This window comes from Cupressus sempervirens, chromosome 6 (assembly GCF_028749045.1).
Source record: "Cupressus sempervirens isolate cs-2001-9-10 chromosome 6, ASM2874904v1, whole genome shotgun sequence".
NCBI lineage: Eukaryota > Viridiplantae > Streptophyta > Pinopsida > Cupressales > Cupressaceae > Cupressus > Cupressus sempervirens.
In genome coordinates this window covers 146,755,819-146,780,226 of record NC_143123.1, presented here as the reverse complement: position 1 = coordinate 146,780,226, position 24,408 = coordinate 146,755,819, and the positions used below count along the sequence as shown (strand labels likewise).

Genomic DNA, 24,408 nt, shown 5'->3' with positions numbered 1-24,408 from the left:
GTTATAAAAATGTAGTGCCATTAATTTGAGACAACACATGATTCGGCTCCTATGATCTTTAATTGCATTCAGTATCACCATCATGATTCTGCACCAATGTAAGTTAAACCACAATCAATTGGACATGACATCCATATAAGCAGGAGATTTTTTTTTTACTTTGAAATTTGATTAGAGAAAGATTAAGAAACACACATAACATTGGAATGAATTTTTCAAATTTGGAGTGGCATAATCAACAAATATAAAACAAACATCATACATGCTGTGCTCCAACACTGTAAAATGGATATCCTTGGTCCTTCACAGTATTTTCTTCTCATATAAAATAAGAATAACGAACCAGAACGAGGTTTTGTCTATGAGACTAATATGCTTGCCAACAAACATATTAAAAGTTAGTAGACATTTTAACACTGCTGTAACTAATCTTAAGCTTTCAGAATTTCTGGTGATTAAGAGCCATAAAAAAGATATCATCAACTAATCACACGTAGCAGTACTCAAACTCATGAAATATATATTCTTTAATATAACTGTATACAATGACAAGTAAATGACAGCACAGAAAAGGTAATAAAATCGTTTCCTTAATTTATTGCCTTCCATCTAACTAGCCACATAAGAGGGAAAAAGAACAATTGACAACAAATACATCGAAGCTAAGCTGGTAGAAATGATTACAATGATGTGATTCATCTTGACAAGTCTAACATTTTTTGGTAAAAACATATCATGACCTCCAATCAGCTAATGGCATGTAGCAGACCTCATGAAAAATTGTGAAATATATTCTTTTACACAAACTGTAGAGAATTACAAAATAGTTGACAGCACAGAAAAAGATAACATTAAATCCTTTCATTCAATATAGTATCTTGCATCTCGCTAGCCACATTAATTTCATAGAAGTATTCTGCCTATTTTACCTCAAAGTTTTCATATAAATTTTGCATACGTAAAGACTGATCATGACTGTAAAACAAAAAAAACACAAGCTAAGAAACTTGAGCTCATGAATCAGTGGAAAAGCGTTAGTGTTGGTAACTGGTAAGTTGTATTTGAAATCCAGTTTCCACTAGATAGTTGATTGTAATACACAGCAAGATTCCCAGAGATTAGACAACATATTTAGAAATTTTTGGCAGCTTGCTAATATCAGATACTCCAGCTATGGTTCCGTCAATTTATGTCTTATCAAAATACACATGTACGAGTTGAGAACAATATCCAAAGCTTCAATTTGCGGAATGAGTTTACAGCAAAGATCAAATATCCACTACATCACTCTGCATTTTGTTTGTAAATGCATTATTTCATGTACTTGTGCAAGAATTTGCGGTGAAAATCACTTCTTATAGTGTCATTAATGAATCGCTTTGGAACCTTAGCTTCACCTCGTGTTTGGTTCTTGAAAACCACATCATCATCCCATCTGTATAGCACATTCCATCACATTCCATCATTAGAATCTGAGCTAAGAGACTAGGCTTCAAGTTATAACACGAGACATAAAGAAAAGGAATTTCTGAACAAACCTCCTCTTCACATTAAACGAAGTAGGATTCATCAATGGGTTGCCACGTATCAATTCAGCTTCCTTTACTTTTAACTCTTCTTCTTGCTTTTGTCGATCCTAACACAATGGAAAAATAACATATAAATTTGAAAAGCACAATGAAGCTGCTACATTTGATCTAAACATTTAAAATTTGATGAGCTACAGAAAACTTTAAATGGAAAAGCATCTTACTTTGCGCTTCTTCTCTTCGGCTCTTTCATTTCTTATTTGCTCTAATTCTGCCAATAGAGCTGCTGTGTCATCCTCCTCATCATCATCGCTACCACTATAATTAAGAAACGGTCATCAGTGTGCAATAAAAAGTAGTCCTCAGTGTACAATAATATGAAACATTGTAATAAACCTATCAGCTTAGACTACCTTTCATCTGAATCACTTTTTACATCAACATCAGAATCATCAGCATCTATATTACGAGGAGCCAATCTGTCTTCAGGTTCTCTTTTAGAACCTGCAAAAACCAAAAGACTGTGAATTAAAAAAAGTGTATCCAACATATCCAGAGTAATACTACAGTTGTAAAACAAAAAAATGCCAACCTTCGAGATAAAGATTCCCTGTACTGGGTCCTTTTCTGTGGTCTCTTTCATCTGCAACAAAAGACACAATGCAAGCACATGCATCAAACTCAGAGCCACTAACCTCTATTTAGTATTTCCACAAGCACGGTAAGATTCAAATATCATTATGCAATGCTTACCAACATATCCTTTATCCTTTGAAAAGTGTCTACGTTCTCGTTCTTCAAGTTCCTCTCTGAGGTTTCTTTTACGGAGTTCATCTTGAGTATCTTGGCCTTCCTTCCTGAAATAAAGGATCATTGGTATGCTTTATTAAAAAAACAAATTGCTAATTTATAATCAGATGCAACATTGCAGTCTGGAGATTATCATATGCCCAACGTGATGGTCAAAGTATTCAATTTTTTAATAGAATAAGAATGATATGTCTAAATCCTAGTTTTCAAATTAGTTAGGACTAATCCTGAGAATGCTATAAAGCAGGCTGAAATAGCTATGGCCTATATATAATCCATATGATGCTACCCATTCAGAACCACATTTAACTTGGAATAGGTGCTGGCTGTTATAGTGAAATGATAATTATACATTAATTAGTATAACTAAAATGCCCAGTAGATCAATGTTTTCTTAGCTCAAGAAACTGTCAGATAAACCTCCTCATGACATATATGTTAAAAATATATGAGTATCATTTTAATGTCTTTATAAATAAAAATATTAGAAAATATATAAACAATATAAACTGAAGTTTTTTAATCAAAAGTCAATGGGCATGTGAAGAATTACGACCTTTTAAAAATTATTTACATTTTTCTTTTGTAAAAATTCAATTACAATCTGCTTATCTTCATCCTTTGGGGATTGGAACCAAAATTTGGAAATTGAAAAAGAATGTTTCTTCTGCCTTCAATGTCGGACCCGCAAACATAAAGAGGCTTTCTACCCCATCTCTACTGCTACACACTGGATGCTCAAGAAAATGTTTTTTTTTAGTTCACTGTCAATTCCACAGCTAGCTGATTACTGCCCAGGGATTAAACCGAGGAAGATCTGTAAGGCCATTCCATTTATGGCTGTGGCAGACATCAACATTAGCCCAGGGATTAAACCGAGAAAGGTCTGTAAGGCCATTACTACATTTATGGCTTTGGCGGACATCAACATTAGCCCACAGGTGGTCACTGGTAATCACTGGTAACATCAACAAATGATCACAGGCAGATGCTGGTGATATCAACATCGGCCCACAGGCGGATAATCCCTCTCATGTCATGGTCCACCAAATGGAATATGAATTGATTAATCACAACATCTCAGATGTCAGCCCCTATCTGATCTAGGACAAACTGGATATTGTTGAACCAAGATCAGTCTCTCAATCAACTGCTTATGTTGATGATTTCTCCAAGGATACTTTTGTGGATGAGCTTGATGTCATTATGCCCAGACCAATTTCACAATCGGCTGCCAGAGTGATCAAGCCACAACCTCCCAGGAAGAAGATTGGATGTAAATCAAACAAACAGTAGAGGGAAGAATTTGCATGTGAAGTGGAGCTTCCTTCTATCAAGCCATACCTCACAAGTCTAAGGGCGCAACTGTGCCCCTTACCAGTAGTTGCACCTAGATGTGTTCATGGGTAAGGGGAGGACATAACTGGCCCCTTCAGTCTAGCAATGGATCATGTATCAGCTTTCTGCTTCTAATGTATCTATTCTCATCCTATGTGTCGGGGTCTGGGTACTTGGATGGGCATGATGGTATCTCCTTGTTCTATACCGGATCTCGTTTTCTCTATTGGGCTTCTCTTGCTTGGGTCCTTGTGCTCGCCACTTGTATCTTTCTTTTCACCCAGCGCTTAGCAGGGATAACTTTAAGGAACCCCCCGCTCCCAAAATTTATAAAATTGTGGTGAATCACATGTCATTTGGGTGAAAATAAAATTAATAGTGTTGGCGAATTATGCGTCAATCGATGGATATTTGGTGGCGAATTTTTTAATAGTTTAGACAATTTTTATAAAATAATGGCGATTATAATTTTTGTTTTTAATAAAATTATTAATATTGATGGCGAATTATGTTTTGAAATATGGATATTGGTTGGCGAATATTTTAATAACCGATACCTTAAAAATGGCGAAATTATTTTCCAAATAATTGAATTAATTTATTTGTTATGGCGAATGGTTTTCAGAAAGTTATAGTTGGTATGGCTATTTTCAAAAGATGGGAAATAAGTAGCCTAACCTAAGATACCAACTTACATAAATTATTGGCAAGTGGCAAGTGATGGTTTAAAGACGTGGTTGTTTGACCGTACATTATGGAAACATAATCTTTGCCACTACCACTGTAATTATGTTAAATGTATTATTTGAGAACTCAGATCGTCTAATGATCCAAGATCAATGGCTGAGGTTTAATTTCGGCCAACATTTCTTGAAGGAAGAAGCATTGTCAAGGTAGTCACTGGAATGTTGACACGTATCAAGGTAAGTTGCCTGCGGAGTACAATGTATCCGGAAAGAATTAAATGTCATGTCAGTGATAGCGACATTCTCTCACTAGTACGCTACCACTAACCACACACCACTTCCCAAATTGTACAGCCAATTTCTGACAGTTTTTTATCAACAGTTACCAATACCATTGCAGTTTAGTTTATCTATAACTATATATAATAAGCCGAAAGATATCTTATTATTATTACCAATACAAAATGAACAAAGCTCGGATGATTGAAATGATAAACATTAATTACATGTAGATTATAAACAAAAATTTAAAATTTAAAATGAACAAAGCTCGGGTTATTTAAATGATAAACATTAATTACATATAGATTATTAATTACATGATTCAGACTACCGTCCGACGATAATATATCAACGGTTGAAGGTTTATTTCGGGACCAAACGTCTAGAATGAAGCCTCGACCTTGTTCAAGTGTCCGGAATGGTGACACGTTTCTGTCTAGCGTGTATCACTTAAGTTGCAAGAGATAGTATATTGATGTCTTGTCGCTGTTAATCACAATTTACAATTGGCCTTTTCCATCGGCTAAGCAACTTCGCACACATTACAGGACATGCCACAGTCCACTAGCAATAGTACTATTAGTCTTAATTACAATTGGCCTTTTCCATCGGTTAAGCGGCTTCACACGCATTACAAGACAATGGACGGTGTTAGTGTTTAATTACAATTTGGCCTTTTCAGCACGTACTTGCAATTATGTTCAAGATTTGAGAATATTTGCTAATTTAATGTAATTGAATTGGCAGTCGGACGAACAAATATTTAAGAAATATTTCTCAACAGCTAAGCTTATTTAGGGAAAAAATAAATAATCCCTGGCACCCTGCCCACCAAGCTTATTTATAGGCGATTGAGCTACTTCTTTCATCATTGCTCATCTCATTTTTGGTAGTCGATAGGTCTGGATTGTTTGGTGTTAGTCTGTTAGAACTTAGAGTTTGAACTTTGCAGTAAAGATGGACAACCCTATTTGCCTGAGATGCACTTTGGAAGAGGAGCAAAAGGCGTTTCTAGGTCATGTTCCTGAGAAAAACCTCTTGTCAATTTGCAATGAGATTGTCTCATGCTTTGTTGTGAAGTTTGTTATTACTGCTGTCAAAACGGTTCTGGGGTGTGAGTTTTTGGAGAATGAGAATCGATATCGTGTCAACAATGACATTACGTCACAATTTCTAGCCTCCCTGCTTGACCTCAAAGAAGCAAGGGCCAAAATTGTGCTGCTCCTGAAGAAAAATTTTAAAGTAGTATATTTGGGCGATGACATTGAAATTGTCACTCATGCAGTTTTAGGAGTGGGGATCCCTTGGGCGGGTGAAGTCCACAAGCTTCTGGAACCTGGCCAGAATGTGGTCCTGCAACCATTTTTACTGGGCTTGACTGTTGGGCAATTGAAGCACCATAGGAAATGCGCAAGAATTGGGTTGAATTTTCTTTGAAAATGGTTTTCCTGGGTGAAGTGGAAGATGGCAACCACTGGCTACAAGAATTCGCAACCATGGTCAATTCTAGTGGTTTCTATGACGAATAGTACAGTAGTACTAGAGTCTAGGGTTTTCCCCTGATTTTGTAAATTTGTAAATTTCAAGAAATATCAATGAAATTTCTAGAGTTTCAGTTCCATATAAAATTGTATTTCATTGTTTTAACTTCTTATGCTTACTTATGCAACATTGCAATATTTTGCATTTATTGAATTGTTTATAAAAGCCTATGTGAATATAAAATATTATTTATAATGATAATCACTAATACATTTCCCCTAGAAACAAGGTTGTAGAGCAGCGTAGTTCCTGCCTCAAACTTTACCTAATAGCAAAATATGTTATTACTTATTATTAAAAAATTATGTGAAACTTGATTGGTTAAATTTGTTTATTTCAAACACTGGTTTAAAAAGTTTGTTGCCTATAGTTCCTACGGCAGATACTAATAACTAATGTCCAAATAGTAAAGTTAAACTACCAAGATTAATTATGTAAATAATTGCATTTTTACCTTCATTACAATTGTTAGGTAAAATTTTATTATTTCATGTATTTTGTTGCTTGCGCAGAAGATTCATTCTCCACTTCTTTTGATTTTAAATAAAGTTTTGCCAAAAAATAATAATAATAATAATAACAACTACAAGAGCTCTGTTGGAGCACGAATCCCTGCCTATTGCGAAAAGAAAGTAGAAATATGATAGCTAAAGATAAATAATATTAGTTAGAGATATAATTTGTGAATATATAATATTAATATTTTAATACAAATTTTAGATATATATCTGTGTCTGATGAAATATATTTAATTTTAGCTATATAGCAAATTTAATTTAATTTTTATAAATTAACAAGTATATTAAATTGTAATTTTGATTTGCGGATTTGAGGCAAACTCATTGACCCATGTTAATTATATGATTAGCACTTATATATTAAATCTCAAGATGATTAATAATATTAATATTAATTCAAAATATTAATGTATAGATAATGTCTGAAAAATCTATTAATATTAGTTTTGATTGTGCTAGCTAGTTGTTTTCCCAAATATTTAGTTAAAATTAAATAGTAATATCATCTTAAATTACTCTGTATATGCAATTATGCAACTCGGTAGTCTCACGGGGCCACCACACCGTTCACGAATCACCATTATCGTTGGATGTTAATAGATCAACGACAGAAGTTGAGTTTTGGGTTGAAAGGAAAAAGAAACCCTGTCATTTCAAACGCATCTCAAAATCATGACACGTGTCACTAAACTCCTCAGTCGACCAACAAATAACAACATCATTTCAATTTGGTGATGATGTGACACTGACACATCTAACTCGTGATGTGAGTCATCCTGATACCTGACTAGCTTAGTTAATGGGAGAGGGACCCATGACCCATAGGGCCACCACACCATTCACCGGTGTCGTTGGATGTTTATAGATCAACGACCGAAGTTGAGTTTCGGGCTGAAAGGTTAAGGAAACCCTGTCATTTCAAACGTGTCCTGAAATCATGACACGTGTCACTGCTCAGTTAACACATTGACATAATCACATTCCACTTGCAGTTAACAGTGACGTTATGAATGACATTAATACATTATGATGGGTTAGTTAACACTTAACACGTGTCTAGTAACTAGTGGTCCACGATTCCACTCTCATTTAAACTGAAAGTGTACTGTGTGACAAGTGTGACAACTATAGACTATAGAGTACAGATTGTACAATTTTGGCGCGTTAAGTTTCTTTAATTTTATAGTTATACGTTGTCTGCAGATTTAGAAATTAGAAAGGGGTTACAATTTACAAAGTTACAACGCAACAAAGTTACGGATTCTTAATTTCTGGGTTGAGGATTGTGGTCCAAGTAAAGCAACAAACTACAGTCTCTCAGCTCTCTACAAAAATCAAAACTAAGGGCAACGTGAACGTGAACGGGTAAGTGTAACTACTAAAATCCTGAAAATTTATGTCCCGCATTTTAAATTTTTCAAGCCTCTTGATTTACAACTTTACTGTTTATATTATATAAAAAAAATTTAGTCTGTAAGGTTTTAATTTTGAATCACCCCTGTAGGCTTGTAGTTGTGTTTAAATATTTACCATGATGGGCAAAACAAATACCAAGAATAACAAGATGGGCAAAATAACAGAATTCCACAATATGCTTAAAACACCAAGTTTCAGTGATTTATTCCATGATATACATGATCCTGTTATTCATGGAAATAAGGGTATAATGGAGATAAGATTTGCACTTGAAAACAAGTGGAACGATCCAAATAAGGCTTCAAAATTTTGTTCATTTAACCCTAGTGTAAATGCAACTACAAATAAAATTGCACCGTGGGTAGCTGGGTCGACACACATGGCGTTACCTCAAGTATTCCCTTGCCTAGAAATTGTTATGCTCTGCGCCGAAAATTATGATGAAAATAGAAAAGCAATTGTGAATAAAATTACTCAAGATGAAATTTTGTCCATAAATGAGAGTGAATTTGCTAGTCTGTTGAACCTAGAGTTTCAACAACAACAGTCAAACGTACATATTGACCTGGGAAAGCTGGCAGATGATTATGAAAAATTAGATGCAAAACAAAGAGATTCTTATATCAGAGGAATAACAAGCGGTTGTAGGCTGAGTCCAAATCACATGCCTCCTTATGATTTTGAATTTTTTGTGCCATGGGCACAGGACAATATTTCCTTGCTAGCATTTTGTTTGGGATTGGATAGTAACAAACAAGTGGATGCCGGCATTCTTGAAATGCTTTATCATATTCATTTTAAAAAAGAACCAGTAAGATATCGTTTTATTGAGCACATTGTTCGTTGCATGCAAGATTAATTACTAATGATTCAAAGAGGTTCAGAGAAGACATTTAGATTCACAACCTACTTTTGCTATCTTCTCCTAGCAAAGCATCGTGCACTATTTGAGGCAAACAAGCTTTGCAGTCAGACTCAAGGCCAAAATCCAATATATGAGTGGACACTTCAGATAAGGATGATTGATAACAGAAGGAACTACAACAATTTTGTAGACTTCTTTTTGGCACCAATGTACCATAAAATTATAGGCACTCCAATGCCTAGATTGCCTGTTACTTGTAGAAATTGCATTCAACTCGGAAGTGAACTACAATTGGCTGACTGGTACTTAATGGAAGAGTACACTGTGTTAAGGTTTTACGGTTCATGGGTAGAACCCTACAAACTTCCAATACATGTAACAGAGAGGATATTTGCATTGGAATATGTACGACAAATGGAGAGCACAGATGTACTCTTTCATGGTCAACAAAAGAAAATGATATTTCCCTCCTTGCCATTCTCCTTTGGAGAGTTCGCATTTGAGAGAAGAGGATTCAACGTGGTAGAAGCCTTTTTTTCAATTTTTCGATTTGATGTTGACAGTCACTGGCAGTATGATCCACTGAACATAATTGGAGCAAGGCTTAAGGGCATTGGGACTTCTACAAGCAAATATCAACATGAAAGTATGCCTTTGATTGAAAAATTTAAAAACATGGAATCCTGGGAGGAGGTCAAAAAACAGATGGAGAAATATGCTGCTAAAAATAATGTCAATACAGGAATTGTCATCACAAATAATGGCATTGCACAAACAGAAAGGAAAAGTGCAAGGCATGACATCGTCCAATTTCTACAAGAAAGCTAATAAACCATCTACAAAACCTATTCCAAAAGAGCTAATGAATGAATGTATAGATGCTAAATGGAGTTGAAGCAAAATTTCTCAATTTTGGGAAATACGGAAGAATCTCGGTGAGCCAAAGACCTCTGCAGATCGTGATGAGGTTGAAGAGGATACAATGTTTGACGAATTGTGGAATAAGGAGCATCCACCTGAAGCACATCACAGTGATACTAATAATGATTACGATGACCAAGATTCTTTGAATCCCTCATCCAGTACACAAATTCAGAGAGGAGTTGATGCATCCACCAAACTTCTATATAGCAAAGGGGTAGAAATTGTAGAAAAAATGGGCTACCAAGGTTCGGGTGGTCTGGGTCCCAGTGGAGAAGGGGTTTGGTTACCACCTCAACCACCAACTGTAGCACCAAAACATGGTCAGAAACCAGGCCTTGGACATGGAGATCAATCATCAACTCAGTCAATTCCATCCACATTGGATTCATCTTAGTTAATTAAATTTGTTCCTGCTTCATTTACAGTTCCACTTCCAAGCACTCAGATTCAATCTAAATCAACTGTCACTCCCACAGCTGTAGATATCATGGGTATAACTACAACTAGTGGTCTGAAAAGAACATTGCATATAGATGCAAAAAAAATTGGTCCCGGAGATCAAGAAAGTGTAAAGAAGCAGAAGGTTATGACAAGTATTAGTAGTACTACTAGTACAACAATGCCAGTGGTGACTGTGAGTCCAACAATTGCCCATCCTTCAGGACAAAACCCTCAGAACAGTCCACAAACCCCACTAATGGGTCTAGGTGTTGGTTATCCTCATGGTATTGGTGGAAGCTCGTACATCAGTGCAAGTGCTACTGCTATTTCACAATTCAAACATTCAATTGTCTCACAAAATCCCGATTTTCGTTACAATGAATTTGTAACTAATTATGAAAAATCAAAAAACAAGAATAGACAAAATACTAAGACAATGAAGATGGAAGCAATTGCTGCAGCTTGTGATGCAAAACCTGCAACCAACAGGTTATTTCCCACATATGACCCAGATAAAGATATGATGGAATTCATGGTTGTTATGCCCCCAGCTAGAGATAACAATCCACCACAGAGTCAGTCAAATCCATCTGAATTTCAAGTTAGCACCCTCCAAATGGATTTATCCAAAATTAAAAATGTGGACAAGATAAATGTGTCCAAAATGACCAACCAAGTAGTCTATAGTTCAGTGATGAAGTTGGAGAGAGAGAAAAGAAAGCTTCAAGGCACAATAGATAAGTTAAAGGCAGACCTAGCAAATGTAAAGGCAAGTGAGAAAGGAGTAGTAAACAGGTGCAAAGAATTAGAGAAAAGGATAAAAAATTCATCCTTTGGCTCTAAAGAAGCAATTGAACAGCAAGAACAAATGGACGCAGAACTGAAAACTCTGAGGGAAAATTTGGAAAAAATGGAAAAAAAACTTCAGGATGAAAAAGATTCTTCAACAAAGTTATACAGAAACTTGGAGAATGCTGCAAATGTAAACAATAAGTTAAATAAAGACTTGGAAAATGAGAGGGTAAAAACAAAACAGTGGGAAGAGAAAGCAAAAGGGTGGGAAAATAAAGCAGAGCAAATAAGAAAACATAGTGAATACCAGTATCAGAAATGAAAGAAGACCTAAAGAAGGCAAATGATACTATTAAAAAATATGAAAATAGCTTGAATGACCATGTAAATAATACAGTAAAGCAAATAAAAAATTACTTCTGGGGGCAAATAAAGAAATCTGCTGATAGGTTGTGTGATTGGTTCGAACTCTACGAAACTCTTATAGATGTTTTTGGGAAGCTGAAAGAGCAACTTGAGGAGAACAAAAGTTTTGGTCAGAGACAGAAAACTGCAAAGCGGATTATGGAAGAAATCATCAGCACTGCTAACAGGCATTTGGCAAGCAAGGGAATTCAAGACCGCATTGGTTCAATAATAAAGGCAACCTCTATATTTCATAAATGTCAAAAACCAACAGAAGCAGAAGAAGTTCTTGCTTTATTTGGGCCAAAGCTCACCAAGATGAACAATAAAACAGCAAAATTGATATATCTTGGTTTATCGAGTCCTGGACCTGATTTCTCAACAACGGGTTTCGTTGGAAGAGAAGTTTACAAACAAAAATTGGAGGACCAACTAACCTCTGATTTAGGCAACCTTCCTCAGGACAGAACTCATGAAGGCATTGCAAAGTGCATCAAAACATTCACAAATTTGCATGCACTAGTGGAAGGAACATTGCTTGAAACTCACTCTTCCAAGTATGGAATGCTGACAAGAATGCAGGTCATTTACCATAACATCAAAAATTTTGCCCTTCCAACCGAAGAAGAATGGAGCATACTACAGAAACTTATAGTCTGTATGTGAAAGTACTTTCAGTTTCAATCATCTCTATATCTTTACTATATATGAATATCTTTCATATTATCCTACATACTACAGTCTAGACTCTAGAATTGAGTTTAAAGTAACAAGTTTGAACTTTGTTTTTTGAACAAGATCAATGTTGCAGTCTTGCAGATGCTATTGCCTATGCTAAATTGCTAATTTACTAAATCGGCCTATCAAATGCAGAAATGTACAACTAAAGTTGTAGAGATGTTGTAGACTTCTAGATGTCTTACTGATTTAGATTTTGAGACTTCACATTAGGCAAATCGACCTGAAGCTGTTGTTGCTCCCTTGTTTCTATAAAAAGGAATTCAGGGTCATTGGCTTAAAAGAATTGTACCATATTAGCTGAATATTGCAAATCAAAACCATTAATAATTATTAATTGTGGAATTGAATCTATGATTCTATCTAATTTTCATGTTTTCCAATTCAATGTATGTTGAATAAATGAATAAAATAGAAAACAAAATTTCATTCAGGAATTTCAAATTCAAATATGAATGATCATTGATGACATGATATAAACTACACTCTACAGTAATAATACTCTTTGTTCTCAAATTTTAATGATAAAACATAATACATTCTAATTTCTTGCTTTTCTAAAATGAAATTTGAATGATAGGATATCATATAGTAGTTAATAAGTTCAAAAAATACCTATGGGTTGCCACTGCTAATTTAGCAGAAATTTCCTAAATTTTCCAATTCATCTCTATGTCGTCATCATCATCCAATTCTGGTAGTCCAGTTGCTTCATTGTTCTCTTCATTTTCGTTTGTGTCTTCTTCAACTTCAAGTTCACTCTGACCTCCGCTTCTATGATTCCCAATCCCATGGCCAGTGCCACTGCCAACTGTACTTATCCCACTTGAAGTCGCTGTAAGAGATTGGTTAATGGTGTTGCCCACCCCTCTTCTTTTGCATCTTTTCTTCCAGATTTCCATTGCTTTTTGATAAGGAAAAGTATTAACATCATACCTAGATGTGTATACCCTCAAGCATGATTCCAAATTCTTGTCTAGTTTGTTTCTTAGCTTTGATTTTAGGAAGCCCAAAGCAATGAAAACTCTCTCATCCTCCACTGAACCCAATATCATGGTTTGACATAGATCAGCAAGCTTGAAGTACTCTGAAATTTCTTCACGCAACAATGTGCTATGTTTTAGTTCTGTCCAAAGCTTTGTTGTCGAGCCCTCTTCATGTGGGTTACGCATTAATTGATATTGATGCTTCATGGTCCTTGCAAAGGTGCCTGATTGCTGTCTAAGAAGACCCTCATCTAATATTCCGTTGACAGTCACTCCATTGAATTCTATAGATTTGCAAAATTCCTTTATCAAAATCAACAGCCTTCTATGATAATCTTCCTTATTGTTGAAGGACCAATATTGAGGAAACACAATTGCCATGGCCTCAAGCAGTTGGTCATATGGAAATCGTGATATTATTTCAGAGGAAACTCTATAGGCTATGTCCCTTGTAGTAGATGCTATAGACTCGACGATCTTGGTAAACTCTTCCCCTGTAACTCTTGTAGCTCGCTTCTTTGGGGCACTGTAGTACATTGGTATCTGAAATCCCCTTACACAAACACATAAATCTCCATTTTCAACAATCTTTAAATAATTATCAGGATCGTCCAAATCTGTTAGTTTCCGCCAGTGATTAAATCTATCATTGAATAAATTTAGGTTAGTACGATAAAGACTATCGAGGGCTCGACATGACATTTTACACAATTGAGCATATTCTACAATATACATGGCTCTTTGCTGGGCTTTTTTCATAATTAACCTCATTTCTTCTAGCATGGGAAGAAGAGATGCCAAAGTCAAAAGTGTCTCTATATTGCTTAACCTCCGAAGCAGGTCGCCACATCTTTGATTTTCTGCATTGTCCCAATTTTCGTACATCAGTCCAATCAAAGATTGATATTCGGAAAATACTCGTTGCACTGGTCCATCCAAAGAGATCCATCTAGTATCAACATCTTTTAGAAGCTTGTTTCCATCGGTAATTCCATTAGCAAAGTGCTGAAATTCCCTAAAATGCTTGGGACTTCGACAAAAATATGCATACAACTCTCTTACTAAATCTTCAACCTTGTTTACTGAAGGAAACTTCTTCACAACTCTAAAAGCACAATTCATCCTATGGGCCATATAGTGAATGCCAACAACATATGGTGAACAAGAAGCCTACATCTTTGTGCAAAGACCATTCCTTTGACCTTGCATTACTGAAGCTCCATCCGCTCCAACACAGACCAACTTGTTCGCTATTGTCAATTCATCCATAGCTCTATATTCAATTAAATTGCTCTTTACTAACTGAAATAAAGTTTCTGCTGTCGCATTGTCTCTCAATTTAGCAACAGATAGTAGATGTGGTTGGCAAACATTATTCTGTACAATATAAACATGCATGCATACCCACGATGTATTATCTATTGCCGTAACTTCATCTAAGCACAATGCAATAAAGTTTGACTCTTTTATTTTATTTTGTACATCCTCTATTTCAACCTGCGCAATACAACTTGCCCATTCCCATCCACTGTTTATTGACCAATGACTGACAAGATAGTTAGGAACTTTCAGAAAGCGTAAAAAACCACTCATTTCTGGATAGTCTGTCATTGGACGCCCTCTGCTCAAAATATAGAAAACATTACTTAATTGAACAGCTTTTCCACGTTCTTCTACTTCACTTGCTTTTGCAAAAATAGAATTAATAGAACCTTCAACTTCACCAGGCTTCGTCTGAAATTTCTGAAACATATAATATTTTTCAGCATTCCTTTTATGTTGACATTGTTCCTTTGTTTTATATCTTACCACTTTTATTTCCTTACCATCTACAGTTGAGGTTTCGTAAATCTTACCAACATGTTTCTCTATGGTGTCTAGTTTAAGCTGCAACCGCTTTTCCTTTTTATACTTCCAACTACAAATTGTACATCTACATTCTACTGGTGGCTCACCTACAATTGGATTGTCCACAGGCTTAATGAATGGATACTTTTCTGCCCAATCAAATTTAAATCTCTTGGCCATCTCCCATTGACGATCAGTTTTTTCTTTCGATTTTCCTCTCCCTTTAGTGTTACTGTTAATTGCTTCGTCCTGGTACTGGTTATTTACTGGATATTCTTCTTCAAGGTCATCTTCATTAGAGATATCAGGTTATGCAACTCCATCACCAGATTTATTAGGCTCCCCAATTTGTTGAATGGACTCCTGTGTAGGTTGAGATTGTACAAGCTCCTCTGATGATCTACCTTCCTTACTTTGACCAACACTGTTGCGTCTACCCCCGCCAAAGTATGAAGATATATTTCTGCATTTCATTGGCCTCTCTTGGACATCTCCACCTTCATTAGTCCTACTCCTCTTCCTATTTAAATTTGACTGTGACATCTCCATCAAATTAAGGCTGCAATCAAATACTATGGACTCGTAGTCGTAGTCGTTCCGATTCTCTACTGATCGCAATACTATGAAGAAGGCTCCTTCTTTCGGCATGTTTCAATAATGAAACTCGTATATCTCAAATAGACAACTACAAATAAACCGTTTTCATTTTGGCGAATGGGCCAAACGAATGGGCCGACCGTTACATATGATAATAACTAATATTTGGCGAACCTCGCGTAATTTCAAGTAATCGAGTGGGCGAATAGGGTAGGAATTTGGGACCCCATTGTGTGTGATGCATGGCGAATTGGGTCCTAGGACAAATAAAAATTTCACATAGGAAAATGGGAATTTGGCGAATGATGATCGTCGAAAAAGACACTCATTTAATTCCGTGGCAAATATGAGTAAACATTAAAGAGAAATATGGGCGAAGAACCCGACTACCAAACTGAAATTACGTAATAATAGTGGCAAGCGTTCCGACCACTGTATGAGTATTTTATAAAATCTAGGCGAACCGGTCAACTAGTATACGGTGTTTTTTCGCCAATTTCTATAGCCCGATCGGGACATATTCGCCAATTATCGCCACTAGAAAAATCCCTGGCGCTTAGCTTTTTCAGCAATCTTTCTTGGTTTTCTCTACTTTGTTTGGTTGTGTTTTTTACCCCTTCACTTTGTTGGGACATGGTTCCTCTTTTATGTATTGTGGCCTTCCCCACTTTCTCTGGTCGGGTATTGTGGCTTTTTTGGTCTTCTGCCATCTTTGGTGCCTCTTACATTTTTCATGTACTGATATTTTTTTATCAATGAAAAGGGTGCTACCCCCATGGTAGCAATTTGCCAAAAAAAAACTATATGAAGGAAGCCACGTCATAAAATGGTGGAAGGGAAATTTCAAATTTTTATATCTCCTCCACCAAAAAATGAGTACATCACATGCAAAATCCAGTGATTTTCCAAGTGCAAATGTGTTTCTGCTGGTCAAGGTGTTGGGGTTTTAAAGTATTTTGACACTATAGGACAAATTAGAACAATAACACTTGATACACAGCCATATTGACACAGAATTTAAACCAAGCTGCATGAATTTGCATTAATTTTGAAATGTGGCTCAGATCTGTCTGAAAAAGGCCAGGATCCAGGGCAAATTGTAAAAGGAAGACTTGATAAATAAGGAGCTGAGGGAACACCGTGCTTTTTGCCACCTGCTAACAATAGCAGATCGATCCACTCCTTGCTTCTCCAGTTTTGCATCTGCCAGACTGCAATTATTTTGACTATCATATAAGGTAATAATAACAGGATAACTTATATGCAACCGCAGCCAGTGTTAATAGTGTAAGACTATAATATTTTCATTGCAGTACGGTGTATATAAAATTATAAATTGCACTGTAGACAGTGCTGCAATTGATTAGTATCTGCTGGACTGTGCCGTGACAAGCTAATATAATTGGCAGATGTAAAGAATTGCATAGACTGTCTCTTCAACAATCTGCTTGCCTGTGCAAATATATGAGCTTCGAAAGGGGGTGTGAACATCGACCTGAGCTTAATGGATGGGGATATGTCAGATGTAGTTATCACTGTGGAGCCATATCCTCAAAGATGTGTCACCTCATGGATTGTGATGAATGCAGGGCGACCTCTAACAGCATCCTCACTGGCTGTGACAAAGAATAGACTTAAGAATTCTCAATCAAATGCTATTGACCAGTGCAAATTTGAAATCAATTTTAGGAAGTACAAAATCAAATTCTTTTTTTATCAAATCATAGATGCAATGATCCTAAACCTTAAACCCTGAACCAGGTGTTCGAAGAAAGTGATTGTAAATTTTGAATAGGCACTAGTCATGAAGAGAAGGGAGGCTAAAAACAGAACAACACAACAAATAAAGAAAAAGGACTGTTGTTCATAGCAAGGCAGTATAAGATGCCTAGAAGCTGTGTGGTGAAGGTGTGGGCAGCAAAACATTTGATGGGAGCCAATGCACAAAAACCAATTTTCACATTTCCCGGCACCACTTCCATGTTTCTCAGCATAAGACAACCCAGAAAGCCAGAACAATCCAGCGGGACTCTTCCTCAAAATAAGCCTGTCAGACTACTTAACAGAACTTACAACTACATATGGTTGAACTTTGAAGAGATAACTTAATTTTATGCAACTCATAATCATGTAACATGTAAATTGAACTTTGAAGAGATAACTTCATTTTTAGGTAACTCAAAAAGATAAACATGTGTTTATTTATTGTCAAATATTTTACAACTCACTTTCCTAGCAAAAACATGTGAAAATGCATCTTAACCAGCATTTTATTATGTGCATCAGCATTTGTTACCTATGTTTTCGCATGTCCATAAAATCGCAAGGGTGAAACTGTAAAATCGCACCAAGCAGGAAAAATAGAGAGTACTCACCAACTTGGAGAGTACTCATAGAATTTGCAAACTATGGTCTTGATAATGGTTTGGCTTAACTTGAGGGAAGAAAAATTTAATAAAATTTTAATGGCAACTGGGACATACTATTGTATCACTAATTGTATTTTTCATTTTGACACTTGTGATTAGTATATCATACTAGAATTTGTAGTGCTAAGAACTGAGTTGGAAAATGTCATTACAATAAATATACATATGTTGCATGTTTATGAATTACATAAAAGCGAAGTTGTCCCTGTTAATGTATAGGAGTTTACAGAAGACGCTCTGACAGTCTTGCGAATATACATCTGCAAGAGGAAAATTGATCTTGAAAAAAAGTATAACACAAATTATACAATATTTTTTTAATGCACTTCACTGCTTGTGTAGAACAGTAAATATTGTCATAGTACCTTACAAGTAATTTCCAAATTATAATAACCGACCTACTCCTTAATGTAAAGTTAAGAGTGTCATTGATCCAGCACATCTTTATGAAAAAAAGAAACCATACAAATTCGGCCAAAAGGCTTCCTCAAATATAGTCGTCATAAAACACACGGCCTCTGCCATGCAAACCTCGAATTATGTGATTACTAATCTTATGAAGACTCTACAAGTTATTCACTCGCAAAGAGGGATTTGAGTTGAACCCTAGTTTCAAAAGCCATGAAGTCAGTGCTCTTAAAAGTCCATATTGTTCTAGAGATTATTTTTCCAATGAAGTCGGTGCTCTTAAAAGTACATATTGTTCTAGAGATTATTCTTCCAATGAGTGCATTGCTTGCAGAAAAACGGAGATATTATTTAATATTCAATACTAATGCATCTATCCCTAACATTTGCATATGCTCTTTATCACATAAGTTAGCATTCACAGCTGATAACAACGTGGGTTTTGATCAAACTGGGTCTCATTGTTATCTTCATCATTCCCAAACCATATCCCTGATACATGCCAAGTGTGTAAGTATGAACCATACTTGCTGTTTCTTTGTTGTGAGATATGATAAGCGTATTCAAATGAGCCACTCTCGCCCACGTACTCAACCAAAATTTAACATAAATCTAATTGTGAGAGTTTTATCTTGCAACTAAAGATGGCTAATCTGGTTATTTCATCCGTCAATTTCGCGCAATCGTGTTTGTAGGCTTTACTACTATCACCCTTCCATAAGAGGTCATTTTAAAGCTCCTCCGAAAGGAATAAACAAGATTTATGCCCTCTTTTCAGTTTCCGTCATTCCAAGAAAATCTGCAACTATTTTCATCCCCCCAAAAGATGCCCTTTTTTTCTATTTCTGTGTCGAACTAGAATCAGAAGACATGACATAGCACATGAAGCACCAGCTAACTGTATGTATTTTCCATTTAATCATATGACGTCATTCTAAAATTCCTTTCTTTAGTAAAAAAAAAAAATTCCTTTTATGTAAGCATAACACAAATAAAACATTAACCAGTAACCACACTATTATTCCTCAGCAGAGGAGCAACGGCAAATTTTCAAATCAGCTGAAAACAGAACGTATATAAGAAACTGAAAAAGAAAAACAAATTGAAAACATACCTGGTCTTTAAGTTTGTGTGGGCAGCAAGATCTCGGGAGGAAAATTTCTGAGAGGGGCCGAAGATTCTAGTCCCGCCCTGTTCATGTCCTCCCTTTGCAGGCGCCCAAGTCGGCCTTGCTGCTGTCGTCATCGCTACTAGAAACCACAATTACCCTTTATCTGCACAAAATAAACCCTAGCTAAATAAATACAAACCCTACAAAATATCCATAGAAAAAATGTTTGAAAAAACAGCGAAATTCCAAGCGGATTCACCGTGAAATTCACCAAAATTAAGTTGCTTATATGCAAACCGAATTTTGAATGCTCGAATCAAAAATTTCAGTTAAAACAAATGTTATGTAAGTTTAAACATTTTATTTTCTCAGCGTACCCTTTTCTTCTTTTTTCGGAACGATTCCAAAAACAGAGAAAATTGTTTTGGCAGGCGCAAGCAAAATAATCGGAATTCTTTCGACAGATCTTCTGAAGGTAAGTTTGACTGGCGTAAACGTTGTATCATAGAGATCAACTCAATTATTGGAAGGATAGTCGGCTCCGTTTTTATTAATTATTAAATTTAATCATGAACTTTTCTCTTAATATATCCTTGTTTTATTCTATTGACCAAAATACGAGTACTCATTATACCTAATTTCACACACTTTTTAAGTTTTTAATACTATATTAGATTTAGGCGAAATTTTATATGAGTTAAAAATTTATAATTATTTCTAGTTTCTTAATGATCAAGATAAATGTTGTGGAATTGAGTATCTACACAAGAATTTGAAATTGGTTATTTATTAGTTCTTGCCAAAGGCAGGATACTATAGCATCCATGAGATGCTTATCTCAATTTTTTTCAACCAATCAAATGTTTGAATTATTACATATTCCTATTCAAATATAATGTTTCATTATATAAATATTTGTGCATATAGTGAACAGTCAGTGTTCAATTTTTTTCGAAAACTTTTAACTGATCAAACAATAAAGTTTTTCTATTGAATTGTATTGTGCAAACGTATAGCATAGTGCTAGCACAGTGACAGGTATTAATACTATCAAAACTCAGTCAGTCAAATTGCAATTTGAAAGGGTCAGAAAGATATGTACCCAAGATTTGTTTCTTATGTCAGTGTGCCTTCACAAAAGATTTGTGCAGTGGTCATTGATAAAATTTAATGCAGTGTTCTACAAAAATCGATCTGGATTCAATATGTGCCAGTGTGCCAGTGGTTGGTGTGTCTTTTTTAGTTTCAGACATATTTAAATTGGCAATAATAAATAGTTGTTGGACATTAATATATATTTGTTTGCTCGTCCTATTTAATTTTGGCATTAAATTGCCATAAATAAAGAGTCGCTCCTTTTATCTGGATCATTCCAGCATTTTCTTTGACATAAATAAAGAGTCAGTCCTTTTGACTAGATCATTACAATGGTTTCTGTGCGTGTAGCCATGTCTTACTTTGAGCTAATTTATATTTCTATGCACTGTCATGTCTTACTTTCAGGAAGAAGAAAAAATAAAATTGAAGATTCCTTTCAGATAATTTTCTGAGCGATTCCAAGCTTGTGTTTTGAAGAAAACCACACAGATCATGAGCTCTAGGTATGCACTAATTTTCAAAGCTCTATTTTTCAAGGAACTTTTGGAAGTTTTCTTGCAAATTTTAATTTTAAGTTCATTCTTCACACCACATGTTCAATTTTCACCTGGATATCTGCTTTTCCTATCGATTACAATGCAATTTCATTGTTGTCTCTAAATCATTCATTTCCATGTTATTAACAATCTGAGAAATTAGAAATATAGAATAGTAATTTTTAGTCATCAACCGCTTCAATGCCAAACACAAAGAATTTTGCTAGGGTTCCCAATATTTTATTTCATCTGCTCTTTTCTTTATGCAGATGTTCATCTTCCAGAAGTTTTCTCATTTCGTCGTTCATAAGAAGATGTAAAAGATAGCAGTAATGATTTTAGTGAGGATTGTGTAATGAATGTGATAACCATGCGTCAACTTTGGACAGATAATTTGTCTGGAAAAAAAAACTATATCATGAAAGCAGCAGTTGCGGTAAACTGGTGTGAATAGTCGCTTCTGGACAGGCTGATTATTATTAATATCTTTATTATTTCCAGGATCATGTGGATTATTGGGGCTTTTCTACGGGAAAATCTCTAATATAAGCTTGTACAACATCATCCTTATTGACCCCTAGTTTTCCAACAAACTTCCAATACTAACTAGAGCTAGGGCAAAAGATTTAGGGGTTTCTCTTAAGTTATATAATTCAATATAGTTGAAAACGGACACCAAAATCAAACAAAAAACAAATCATAAATTCTTGTGCCAAAATTTAATCAATTTACTCTTTCAAATCCATCTGCCCCTAGTAGTATGTTATGCTACAAGTGTCAAGGAAATGATATAATCACTCTTGCCTGAAAGAGCACCATCGCTTTTTCAAAGCATCTACGTGTTCATCGATTTACAATGGCTGGTAACCATTCAATTATATGATTTTATGGTTGCACATTTCACAAAGTTCCAACCATCAAGGACTTTGTCGGGATGCTGAAGTATGAACAACTTTCTTTTTACAAACCACCGTAATCAGGGGCCATGAATAAAACTGCACTATGAGGATAAAGATGATCAAGACCTTTTGAGACCACTGAGACACCATTCATGTGCTCCTCAAACATGTTTTGAAAGGAATTATGATTCCAACAATGAAGTTGTTTGTGGAACTGTTCCAAAAACTGGAGAAATAAATGAATAGAAATGAATGGAAATATCTATGGCCTTAAGGAGCACTGAGCTACTTAAAGAAAATAATAAGAAGTACTGAGCATTAGCAAAAAGATTAGGAAACTCCATAGCCTGACTAGCACTGAGCAACGTCGGAGAAAAGAATGATGATATAAAATGCATACAAAATTATTGCCTTGAAATGCATCCACAGTTATGTATACAATTTCATACCTACAATCTTTCCTCCAATCTTGTGCAACTTGATTGACATGCAACTCCAAATGTGGTTGTATGCATGTATTTTGTAGTTCTAAATTTTTCGTTCTTATAGTTTTCCCATAGCAAACTTATTGGGTAAAATGATTTGGGCCAAAGTTAGAATACGAATTCCAATTTTATTTCTATTCCAATTACAGCTTTATAGCTACCATTAATATGATTTAGTTTAACAAATAAAACAATAAAAATTTATATCATATTTTTATATCTTTATATTTCCTATTTACAAAAATTAAAAATAACGTTTAATAAAAGTCATAAAATACTAATAAAAATATATTAGTGCTAGAATAAAATTCCTTTCTAAAAGTAGCAAATTGAACATTCTAGATCATAATTTAATTTTAAACATACGTAAGTATAAAGAAATCAATTGACATTCTACTAACATAGCTATATTGCATACATTTTTAATACTTTTTAATACTTTGATCATATAAGCTTTCGACAGGAACTTGACGCTATGCGTCCTTGTTTAAATTTTATAGTCTAATATTTGTACATTATAATTATCTCAAAAAGAATGTATCAATAATCTAATATAAATTCTTCTAAAAATATATATATGTTTTCTCCACTAGCATTTAAAACCAATACGTATGTATAAATGTCTCAATAGTCATACACTATGGGTACTAATAAAGTTGCCCGTCTACTCCAATTTAAGTCAACAAATTTTAACTTAATAGGTAAACAAGTGGGTGGCTATTGGTATAGGTAAAATTTATTTATAGACTTTTAATTATCATTTTTTGGTTTCTTTGAAGTAAGTAATTGGGGGAGTTGGATAAACAAGGAGTGATTGGTCATTGTAACATTAGAGGTAATTGGGTTCCTTCCCCTATTTAGTTGGATAACCAAAGAACAATGTTAAATAGATTTTCAAAAAAATTAATTTATTTGATGTTAGGCTTAAAAATAGTATCTTTATGTATGAGTTTTTTTGAAGGACAAATTTGCAAGTCTAGAATTAGTTCACTATGACAAGTTTGCAAGGCAACCTTGCTTTTCTTGTGTTTTGGAGTTTAGTATTCAGTGATATTACCCAAACTTTAAGTTGGGTAATGTAACCTAATTGCCCAAAAGAACATTGGCACGCTTGTTTTTCTTGTGTTTTGGATTTCAATGTTCATTTAAGTTTTTGTAATTCCCAGGTTGAAAAGTACACGACATTATCATTTCTCTCACTTTATGAACTCTACCAAATTGATCCACTAAACATTTTCCAATGGCTTAACTTAGAATTTTAGGAGAACAATAAAAGAAAATCAAGCTTTTTTTTTACATTTGAAAAATTCCTTTTGTAATATGATAGTCCCTATTTATTTATTTATTTGGGTTTAATGCCATCGAATATGACTGGTAATTTGTTTTCCAAATCTTATTTTTGTTGGTTTGATGTCATTGAAGAGGGTTGGTAATTTGGGTTTTGATTATGATAGATATACATAATAAACCAACCTCATTCACACAAAAGCCTTCATTTTCTAAAATTATTGTCAATTCTTTTACTTTTAATTTTGTTTCCTATTTTCTAAACCAACTATGACTAAAAAATGTACTTTCTTTTGTGAGATAGAAAGGTACATTGTCATTTATACATTGAGCAAAAAGCACATATAAAGAACAAATACAACAAAATGTTCAACAAAGAGAGTACATCATAAGGTATCGATCCCGTTGTTGTTTTGTGCAAAAGATTTCTATTTAATT

The 24,408-nt window shown here is 34.9% G+C and overlaps 1 protein-coding gene across 2 annotated transcripts; it reads right to left on the bottom strand.

The window, feature by feature from the left end:
* Positions 1–1,034: 1,034 nt before the first annotated feature.
* On the bottom strand, positions 1,035–20,142 carry EMB2769 (Cwf15 / Cwc15 cell cycle control family protein). Of its 2 annotated transcripts, none has more exons than XM_089787165.1 (8): positions 19,925–20,142; positions 19,669–19,828; positions 2,283–2,386; positions 2,122–2,172; positions 1,943–2,033; positions 1,754–1,847; positions 1,539–1,636; positions 1,035–1,435 (listed from the first exon to the last, which is right to left on the bottom strand). In XM_089787165.1, exons 2-8 carry the CDS (start codon positions 19,797–19,799, stop codon positions 1,312–1,314), a joined length of 693 nt encoding a protein of 230 aa, XP_089643291.1. In that variant the 5' UTR covers positions 19,800–19,828; positions 19,925–20,142; the 3' UTR covers positions 1,035–1,311. The 2 variants fall into 2 exon arrangements, with proteins under 2 accessions (XP_089643291.1, XP_089643290.1); XM_089787164.1 differs by having other exon boundaries at positions 20,043–20,142.
* Positions 20,143–24,408: the final 4,266 nt, after the last annotated feature.